General features: G+C 56.3%; 1 protein-coding gene across 1 annotated transcript in view; it reads right to left on the reverse strand.

The window, feature by feature from the left end:
- DYSF (dysferlin) overlaps nucleotides 1-11,003 on the reverse strand; it is a 223,011-nt gene that overhangs the window by 93,827 nt on the left and 118,181 nt on the right. The window contains exons 32-33 of the mRNA XM_013004756.2: nucleotides 6,677-6,770; nucleotides 5,946-6,023 (exon numbers count right to left, since the gene is read on the reverse strand). Coding sequence (XP_012860210.1) covers nucleotides 5,946-6,023; nucleotides 6,677-6,770 — 172 coding nt within the window. The remainder of the gene's footprint in view (nucleotides 1-5,945; nucleotides 6,024-6,676; nucleotides 6,771-11,003) is intronic.

An 11,003-nucleotide genomic window follows, 5' to 3' on the forward strand; every position in this document is an offset into this window, starting at 1 on the left:
GGGGGGGGGGGCGGTGGCTGGAGCAAGGTGGTCAGATGGAGGAAATTCAGACAGATTCACAGACACATCCCTCTTCCAGGAAAGCAGGAGGGCAGGAGGCAGGTTCCCCAGGAGTGTCTGAACAGAAGACGGGGGCCTAGGTTTGCACACCCATAACTGGCTAGCTGTCCCCATGTAGGGAAAGGCAGCGTTTTGCCTTCCAAGCTCACCCCCCAAGCCTCAGGGAACACCTGCCGGCTCGGGAATGGCCAGCGGAGGCAGAAGCAGGTTGGAGTCCTTAGAGGGTTCAGACCACCTTGGGCACACGCCACCTGTGCATGCACATCATTCCACTGGACTCCAAGCCACGAGAGTGAGGGCCAGTCCCAAGCCCCTTTAGGTGATTCCTCTGTGGATCCAGAGCCCTGTTTAGGCCGGGCCCTATTCATAGAGCATACCCCACCCAGAACATCAGGAGAACCCTGTCCCAGCGTCTTCCACTTGCTTTCTCTGTCCCCACCCCCACCCCAGTTCAGTTGCAGAAGGGATGAGGGAGAGGAGGGAAGCCGTCACTCTCCTTTGTCAGAAGAGACAGTCTTGTCCCAGGAAGACCAAGTCACTAGCCCAAGCTCAGGTATGACCAGAACTAGACCCACGAGTCCCAAGTCCAATGTTGCTCCGACCATTCTATCCTCCAAGGAGAGAGGTGAATAACTTCAAAACCAAACTCACTGTCATCGAGTTGATGCTTCTATCTCATAGCAACCCTACAAGACTGGGCAGCCCTGTCCCTGTGGGTTTCTGAGACAGCAACTCTGTATGAGAGTAGAAAGCCTCGTCCTTCTCCCATGGAGCGGCTGGTGGTTTTGAACTGCTGACCTTGCTGTTTGCAACCCCAATATATAACCACTACCCTACCTGGGCTCCTTAAGAGAGGGTGGAATAGATCACTAGTGTAGCAATCATATTCCTCTAAAGTCAAGAAAAATCATTTAAAATTATAAAACCCAGTGCTGGCAAGAATTTGAGGAAATCTATACTACTCGTTAGTGCTAGAAGGAATTGAGCCACCTTTCAGGAAAGCAAGTGAGCAATAAGCCTTGGAAAACATAAAAATGGTTAAGCCCATTTCTCCATAGTCCTGGGAACCATCCAAAGTCCCCGAGAGGCTGTGGGTTTAAAGATGTTCACTACGGCGTGAGGTATTAGCACATCCTCCACTCAGTATACTGGTACAGTGATTGGTGGGCTAGCATGTAGCAGGCAAGCTACGAATATGATATGCTAGGAATATGATGCTGGATGAGACAGGATCCAAGATATTAGGATCCTGACAACTGGTTTGGTAATGATAACCAAACCACAGTTATGATTCAAGGTCATTTACAATGTAATGATGCACGGGCAGGGAGGGGCGGCGGCTGGAAGGTACCCAGCTTAAGATTCCTTAAGCCTAAACTCACCCTGAGTCCTAGGAGTGAGGAGACAGACAACAGAGATCAAAGAATAGGGTGTCTCCCAAGCCTTCAGCAAGGCAAGGGTACAAAGAGAGGGATCCTTGGGAAACAACAAACAAACTGGTGGTCACCTGAGCAGAAGGAGCCCCAGGAGGGAAGGAGAGAGGTAGTAAGAGGGAGGTGAGGCAGATCCCCACGGGTCCCCGGGACCCATAGCAATCAGGACTATATTCTGTAGATGTGTGTTTCCCAAAAATGTGTTCTAGGAGATAAATTCTTTGGGACCCTAATGAGCGTTTACGCAGGTCCAACAGGCTTCTTCCCTGCCCCATCCGAGCCTCTTCTCTGTCATGGAGCACTATAAATCTCTCAGAACCCAGTATTTCCCAGTCTCTTCCACTCAGGAACCCTTTGTCAGTGGGGCATTTCACAAGCCTCCAGTGCTCTTTGGAAAGCACCTCAGCCCGTCAGGTAGATGACCCAGCCCGAGCCAACCTTAACAAAAGGCCGTGTTTAATAGCGCTGGGGAGGGTCATGAACACAGTCCAGACACGGGGAAGCCAATGACTAAGAATTTTCCAGCACCACCCACCCAGGATAGAGTCTGGGCCTGGGTGGTGAGGGGCGGGATGGGCTGAAGCACTCATCACCACAGAGGTGGCCCCAGCCATGGGCAACAGTGGATCTTCACACCTCACTCTGGCCTGGCCTCGTGGGATCCCTGAAGCCCACACAGCTTTGCCCTCTGGGGAACTGTAAGGCCAGCAAAGAGGACACACGGATGTTTACTCTCCTTCGAGATCTCCCCTCTCTGGCCCTGCTAAATTAGTAGCCTGGCCTCTGGTCTGCTAGCCAGCTTCCATTTGCTTGATCAACCAGGTCAAGGGAGACCCTCAAAGAGGAGTTTCTGCCCCCACCCCCACCCCAAGCTGAGGACTCACAACAGGCTGTCTGCCTGGGTGGCAGCTCTGTAAGCAGTGCAGCCCTGTGGCCCCTTCTCACCACAGCGATTCTCTGCTGGGGGAGAGCAGGAGGGAGACAGTTCCCTTTGAGAAATAGCCATGTATATAGCAAATAGCAAGTTGGCTCAGACTGCGTCCCAGGCCAGACTAAAGTTGGGGTGGGGGAGAGGGAAGCGGGAATTGTGGTTTTGAAGACGCATGATCTCTAATTCCCCTAGAGTCATATCTACTTGGGTTCAAAGTCAACTCAGGCTCATGAAGAAAACCCCAGTCTCAATATCAGAAGTCATGCGAGTTAAACATCACTCTATGTTTTCTGTAAGACCTAATGGTTAGAGGTGCCATATGAACTGAGAAGCATGCAAGCACCTCGGCTTCTCTGGGGCATATGAGCAAACAAGACCCAGGCCCAGGGACAGCCCCAAGGCCCTACCCCACCCCCCAGTCAAGAGACCAGCCCAGGAAGAACACACCCAAGTCCCACTGGGACCAAGGCCAGCCCCCAGAGTACTGCAGGGTCTGGGCTCTAGAGGGGCTTGGAGCCACTGAGCACTTCCCAAGTTGGGCCCTCTCTGTCCCAGACACCCCAGCTGGCAGGCTGCAAGGTGCCAGCAGCGACAGACGCTGGGCTAGACCCTCCCCTGGCCCCAGACATTCCGGATTCACACTTGAGTTTCCTCAGAGAAATGCCAGCCGGTGGCCGTGCACAGCCTTCGGCCGCCAGCCACCCCAAGGTCAGTTCCAGGGGAGGGATTGCTTTGGTTTAAAGTTTGGGAGTGAAAATAAACACTCCGGGGTTTATAGGTTCCCCCGTGTTGGCTGCTGTTTTCCTTTAGCAGCTGCTCAATGGGGCCTTTCATTCAGAAGCCAGTGGCCTCTGAGGAAGCCCTGGGCAGTGCCCTCAAAGCTCAAGGGATGTTTATGTGGGGGAGGGGCTGGGGCCAGGGTGGAAAGCGTGACGTCTCCCCCAGCCAATGCCAGGTGGCTCTGACTGCTGCAGTGCCCAGAAGGGAGAGCTGGCCCTTTGGAGGAGTCCCCTCCCTGCAGGGTCCCCCAACCAGCAAAGCCCATGGAGGACGGGGTTGGGGGCTGCCCACCAGGGACCCTGCCTCCCCACCTACCTGTACAAACCTGTCCCTACACCTTCACCCCTCATACCCTCCCTAAAAGGCACTAGAAGAAGAGAGGCTGGGGATTCATTCTGGACACCCCCTCACCCACCCCCGCACCCCAGTATCCTGTCAGTTTTCCCCAGCAAATTACCAATGCGGCTATCTGCCCGGGACCTGCCAGGGCTGGTTTTGTGCCAGCTCGACAGACAGCACTCTCAGACCCTGGCCCCAAAGCTCATCAGAGGTAGAGAAGACTGTAGGGGAGAGGGGAGTCATAGGTAGAGAAGACTGTGGGGGAGAGGGGAGCCACAGATCCTGGGGAAGAGGTGCTAGCGGGGTCTCCCCACGTGGGGATGAGGAGGCAGCTAAGGAGGAGGCCAGGCGGCTGGCTACAAACATGGCCAGCCACTTTGCGATCAGGCCCTGCTCAGAGACAATCTTGACTCCATTCAACCGAAGAACAAGATGGCCTGGGTTTCCCTTCACCGGCTCGGTCACTCACGGGCTGTGTACCGCAAGCAGGCAGGTTCCCCTGAGTCTCACCCGCTTCATCTGCAAAATGGGGATGTGGAATGTACCGACTCCACGCGGTGGGCGGGTAAGAACTGATGAAATCACGCTGGTGATGTGCCTGTGACAATACATGTTAGCTCCTAAGAGACCAAGCCCTGCAGTTTCAGAGATGAGCCAAGGTCCTTTCCTGGAAGAAGCCTTCCTCAGAATGGGAGGGATGAGTCCGGCATAGATTGAACTTGGCCCTATAACGTAGGTGAGCCAAAGGCCAGGTAAGAGACAGCAGAGAGGGGCGGGCCGGGGCCGGACAAAAGAGCAGCCAGCTTGGCTCTAGAAGGGGTAGCAGGCAGTTGGGCTGGGTGCTGAAGGATGAGTAGGAGTTGGCTGGATTAGAAATCGGGGGTGGTGGGGACTGCATTCTAGGTCAAGGTACACTGTTTGCAATAGCCAGGCACATGGAAGAACCTGGCCGATGTGGACAGGAACCATGGGGCCCGAGCTGCAGGGTGCAGAGTGAGTGGAAAGATGGATCAGGTGAGGTCTTTGGGGCTGGTCTCAGAGAACCCACAGTGTCATGCTGAAGAGTCAGGGTGTAGCCACCAGGGCCTCTGTTTGCGGATGGGGAGTGCCACGAGACGCGCTCTGTAAGGGGCAGAGGAGTCAGCATCGGGCGGGGAAGGCCAGCGGGAGGCACAGTTAATTGTGTCGAACAGGAAAGAATGTATCTGAGGTTTGGGGGAGCCAGAATGAGCAGAACTGGGGCAGTGCCCATTTCCAGACTGAGGCGTAATGGATGGATGCTGGCACCAGAATCGAAGACCAAGAAGCTGGCTTCTGGGTGGCAGGGAGCTTGCTCTGGACATGATAAACCAAGATGCCTCTGAGGGCAGCTCCCAGTGGGACGGTGGCAAGGTCCTTAGATCTGGCTGGACATTGGTTTGGAGTGCAGCTAAAAGCCTGGAAGGTTCCCACACATACACGGTTTTCCATTCACTGTATCTGGGGGAGGGGAGGGACCTCTGCACCCAGAGAGAAGGACACAAACAGGACTCCCAGGAATATCAGGAGTCTGACGATGAAGGCTCTGTGTCAGTGGCTGGGCCACGATTCTCAGTGGTTTGGCAGTTATGTGATGCTGTAGCCATCCCCTGTGCTGAGGTCTAATATAATGTAATCATCTCCATGGTGAGATCTGCTATGTGCAGCCAATTCGTTGAAAGAGCATTTCCTCTGGGGTGTGGCCTGCATCCAATATACATGGGCGTTCTGGCAAAGCGCTCAGGCTCTTTGCTCAGTCCAAATCCCTGCCTCAGACTCTCCATCATCCCGCCTCCAGTTCTCTGGACTTCAGCCCGTGGTCTGCCATACTGCCTGCCAATCTCGGAAGTCATTAGCCTCCATGGCCTGTGGGGTAGCCATCTGCCATCTTACCTGCCAATCTCCGGTTCCTCAGGCCCTGCAGCTCTCTGAGTCAGGAAAAGCTGCCACACTGGCCTCTGACCCACCGCCTCTGTACCTGTGTGAGCTGTCTCCTTGGGGGAGATCTCGCTACACAGACGCACAGACACATAAGCTCCACTGGTTTTACGTCTCTTCTAGAGAAGCCAGGCAGGCCACAATGGGGCATCCTTAGGAGGAGCAGAGAGAGTAGGGAACTAGAAGGGACCACCGAGAGAATGGTGTCCTGGGGACAGAAGCCAGAGGGGCTTTAGGGAAGGAGGCACAATCTGCAGAGGATGGAGAAGAGGCAGCTGTGCTTGCTGGCAGGAGACAACAGGCCCCTGGGCAGCCCCTCCCCACAGAGGAGGTGCCTCACACCAGGGTCCCTGCTCTGTCTTCATTCATCTGTGGCTTCATTCCGAAGTCCCTGGCTCTCCTCCCTTCCCCTCTCCCTCCCCACCCTCTCCCTGACCCCTACCTACCAGAAAAAGAATCCTTGTCCATAGCGGGCAGGTCCCGGGCCTGGTACATGTAGCAGCGTAGATGGTAACGGTTCCCATCTTCATAAAGGAAGAAACAGACGCCCGGTTAAGGGGAAGCCCAAGAGGGGAAGGTGGGATCTGTCCCCAGTGAGGGCAGGAGTGGTCCTCTCACAGGGTCAGGGGACACACTGTCGTGGCTGAGTCACCTCACGTGTCCTTGAGCAAGAGGGCACCGAGGAGCAGGGGCAGAAAAGGAGGAGAGGCCACAAGGATGATGGGGCAGCCAGAATGCACAGGGCCTGCTGCCAATTTCAAGTCTAGGACGCAAGGCACGCGGGGAAGCTCACAGCACACACACAGACTTACTCAGACAGACACACACAGAAATACACAACACACACACAGGGTTACACCCAGAAGTACACAGAGATGTGCACACCACACACACAGATGCACACACAGAACTGTACAAGGGAACCCTAAAACACGCGCCACATAGCCACCATCGCACACACACAAAAGTGCCTATGCCCACATATACACGTAAACTCTCACAGGGTCATGCATATCTCACACGTGCTCTGATGCACACACACAGCGGCACCACACAAGCCACTGGCCCACCAGCCTAGAGTCCACCCCACCACACACACAGACAGCTGACCATACAACCCCCTGCCAACAGAAAAGGAGGGTCACACCGCTCCCCCCCCCACCCCCATGTCACTCACAGTCAAAGATGCAGGAGATGGTGGGTCTGTTCACACCGAAGCTCAAGGTGGAGACAGAGGCGGGGTCTTCACTCCGATCATCCACCGTGCCGCCCTGCAGGCAGAAAGCGGGTCAAGGTCAAGGTCAAGGCAGGGAAAGGCTGGTCCCTGGGGCCCCGAGATGTCTAGGCAGCGTCCCCCAGCTGCGCTCAGCTGGGTGGTCAGGGTTCTGGCTTCCCTGCAGGACCCCCAACTCCGATACACCAAAGGACCGATGAAAAGGCCCTCTGCCTCTCTGGAGAATGGGATTTTGAATCATTCCAGGGAAAAAGGTTAGGAGGAAGGGCCCTAAGGGCACCTCAGGGGATAATCCAATGGGGCCCTGCCCTTAGGGATAAGGTAAGCGGGGGTCTCAGTCTAGCGTTCTCTGGGGCTCCAGCTCTGTCTGCCCCTCGGGATCTGGGCCAGTGCTGGGCGGAGCTGGGCCAGTGCTGGGGGAGGGTTACCCTGTGTCACCCACCGCCTCTCACTGACTTCCTGCACACAGAGGGTGAGGAGCGCTCACGCTGGGCCACGGATGGACACGAGGACAGGTTGCGCTGTCTCCCATGCAGATGGCTAAATGGTCTACCCATCCCTGAGGAACAGGCTTAAGGACTGACCCGAGAACTACATTTGGCGACACCAAGACCAGATGCCCACCTCCCCAGTGCTCCTCCCCCCACGCCCCCCATCACCACCCCTGCCACACCGCAGCACCTCCCTGGAGCCCTGTACCATCTGGTGGCTGTTGGGGGACACAGCAGCAGCCAAGGCCTCTTCAAGGGCAGGACACATGGTATTAGGTTCAAGGCCCAACCTCAGCCTTGAACATTCTGCCCACTCTCCTCCCTGCCAGGCCCAACAATGGGGCTCAGGTGGCAGTGCCCAGAGCCCGTCTCCACAGCCCACACTCCTCCCCCTCACTGCCCTCTCCCCAGCGGGCACCTGCTCCACATCCGGGACAGGAAGTTTAAGTAACAAGGTCATCTCCACTCCATTCCCTTGTCCTGACTCTTTCCCAGCACACACACCCCTGGAGGAAAACCCTGGCCTGAGTGCCCAGTGCCCGGGACATTCTCCTGGGCTGCCCTGCTCTACGCTGGCTGCAGCCACTCCTTCAGAGGTCTTGACCTCTCCACAGGCCCCCAAGTGAACACCTACACAGGTTCCCCCTGCAACAACAAACTCACTGCCATCAAGTGGATTCCGACTCATAGCACCCCTGCAGGACAGGTCAGGATGGCCGTGTGGGTGGCCGAGACGGTAACTCCTAACTGGAGTAGAAAGCCTCATCTTTCTCCCACAGAGCAGTTGGTGGTTTCAAACCACTGACCTATTCAATTAGCAGCCCAACGCATAACCACTCTGCCACCAGAGCTCCTTAACACAGTCCCACCACAGCTTCCAAATGCAAGGCCCTATGACACCTCCAGACCACGACCACGCACAAGGCTGAGCTCCAGAAACCCCCAGCCCCGGGGTAAGAAGTCTCTCAGGCTGCCTGTCCTCCCACTTCTGAGCCAGCCCACACCCCTCAGGGAGACCATCGCCATCACCACGGTCACTCTGGGCTCGAAGCTTTCAGTGACTCTCGCTAGCTGCAGGGTCCCTGCCAAACCCCCAGTGGTGACCCCATCTTCCCGATCCAACACTAGGGTTTCCCCAGCTTCAGACAGCCCCTGCTCGTCAGTTCAGCCCTCACCCTCACTCACCTAGCAAACCCACCCAGTACCCCCCTGGCCAAGTGTCATCAACAACCCCCACCTTTCCCGTCTTCGGGCCACCTGAGAGCATGGAGCTGAAGCCTGCTCCCTCCGGGGTTGGCAAAGAAATGCATCCTAAAGGTGTTGTTGTCATAGATCATGGACAGAGACCCCCACCACCACCACCACCCCACCCCCGGGACAGAGTAGCACTGTCTCTTTATGGGAGAGGATCACCAGGTCTTTCTGCCATGCGCTCAGGGAGCAGCTGAGCCAGCTGGGTCCTTGTCTAGTCCTGCAAAGCACACACTCAGGAAAGGTGTGGGCATCTGCTCTTGAAGGGCACCCGCCAAAGTCCTGCTGCAACTGGGCTGACTCTGGCTCCCAGCACAAGTCATCCTCTTCAGAGCCAGGGGACAGTGACCCTCCCCTGGCACAGAGCTCAGACATGGGCCCGTCTCCTGTCCCGGACCCTCCATTTACTGGCTGTGTGACTCTGGCAGGTTTCCTAACCTCCCCGAATCTTCGCATGCGTGTGCGTGTGTGTGACGTTAGGGTAACTGCTGTACCAATCCCAGAGTTGCTGTGGCGGCTGGAGGAAATGAAGCCCCCATCCGGGAGCACAGTACACACGTCTGTCCGTCCGTCCGTCGGCCACACGCTGGTGCCTGCGTGCCACTGGTTGTGGCCAGGTGCTACCGAGTCAGTTCCAACTCATCGCGAGCCGCGTATGACAGAACCAAGCACTGCCCGCCCTTTGCCACCCGCCCGACTGTTCTGATGTCTGAGCCCTGTGGGCTCTCTGCACGGCGCCAAGCCCCTCCCTGAGGGCCTTCCTCCCTGGCAGTGGCCTTCTCCTCGAGCAGGCATGAGGTCCTTCTCCAGGGACTGCGTGCTCCTGTGATGTGGAAACCGGGTCCCTCGTACTTCAAAAAGCAGAAGTGCCACTTAGGATGGGCAGCTCTGGGGAGGACTTCCAGACAAAGACAGACAAGGAAGAAAGGGCTGGTAGTCTCCTTGCCAAAAGCCGACCGATGCAAGCATTAAGAGTCACAAAAGAACAGTGTCTGGCCCACTCGGACATGTCCTCAGGAGGGGTCAGCTGGTGACGAGTGCGTCACGTCTGGCGAGGGTGAGAGGCAGCATGGAGATGGACTGGCACAGTGGCTGCAGCAGCGGGCTCGAGCGTGCCTGGAATCCTGAGCGAGATGCGGGGCATGGCAAGGCTTTGTTCATGGGACGATGGAGTCGAACAAGAACGCAGTTTCTCCCTCCTACACAGCGGCCATGGGGCACGGCCAACTCCACCTGTGGGAGGAGCCTGGTGGCACAGCGTTGAGTGTTCAGCTGCGAGCGGAAAGGTCGGGGTGCTTCAAACCCACCCGCCGCTGCACAGGAGAGAGTCAGGGCTGTTTGCTCCCACGAAGATTCCCAGCCTTGGAAACCCTGTCCTGGAAGGTCATTCTGCGTCTGCAGTGGGTTTTGTTTTATATATTTATTAATGATCTTATGACTGAAATAAGTGGGGATGGAGGTCCATAAACTATGACATTAATAACCAGTGCTAGGGGTGGGGTCCCTAATCCCCTATCTGTTCAAAATCTGTCCAGAAAGCTGGGAAAGTCCAGGAAGGAGCCACCACCTGCACAAGGACAGCCTTACATAAGCATATGCATAGGCATATACATCTACATATATGTATACATACACACAGTATACATATACGCATACACATATACCTATGCATATACATACACATGCACATATACATGTATATACTTATACACATATATGTAGCATACTCATACACAGGGACATATACACGTACACATCCATACACATGCACATATACCTATGCATACACATATGCCTATGCCTATACCTATACATACACATATACATGAGGGAGCAGAATTAAGGCTGCCACACAGAGCCGAGGGAGACCCCAGGGGCATGGTGTTTCATATCCTGCTCCTAGGCAGGCATGGACAGGAGCCCGGGTTGCCTAGTGGTTAGCATGGGGTTGCTAAGGTCATCAGTTCAAAACCACCAGCAGCTCCGAGAGAAAGAGCCACAGTCTGGGAAGCCTGCAGGGGCAGCTCCACCCTGTCCTGTCGGGCCGAGTGAGTCGGCAAAGACCGACGGCAGTGGGTTTGAGTTTGGCAGGCAGCGGGGTCCCTGCAGGAGAGGCATTGTGGGCTCTCAGTCTCCCCAGGAGAGCACATCTCGGGTCACACGCTGAGAACAGGGCTTGGTGGGCAGCCGGGGACAACCATGCATGGCACAGCGTGGCGTGGCTGCAGTGGTGCAGCTGCTCAGAGCTGCCTTCCTGCTGAACAGTGGGGGCAGGCTTCAGCTGGGGACAGGGTGCAAGAGCACCCAGGATCCTGCCCCCACCCCTGCCCCTCAGCCCCCACGGTACATGTGCCACCCACTGGGTCACATAGGAAGAAGGCTCCCCCCCCCTCACCGCTCCCAGCAACCCCAAACTCAAGCTCCCTCTCCCGGGGTGCCTGCAGGGCCCTCCCTGCTTGCGGGCTCATTTCCAGCATCCCTCCCCCTCACCTTGAACCTCTTCTAGACGCCCTCCTGGCAGCAACCCC

The sequence above is a fragment of the Echinops telfairi genome, unplaced genomic scaffold, assembly GCF_000313985.2.
Source record: "Echinops telfairi isolate 266 unplaced genomic scaffold, ASM31398v2 ScPeMD7_9;HRSCAF=40, whole genome shotgun sequence".
Taxonomy (NCBI): domain Eukaryota; kingdom Metazoa; phylum Chordata; class Mammalia; order Afrosoricida; family Tenrecidae; genus Echinops; species Echinops telfairi.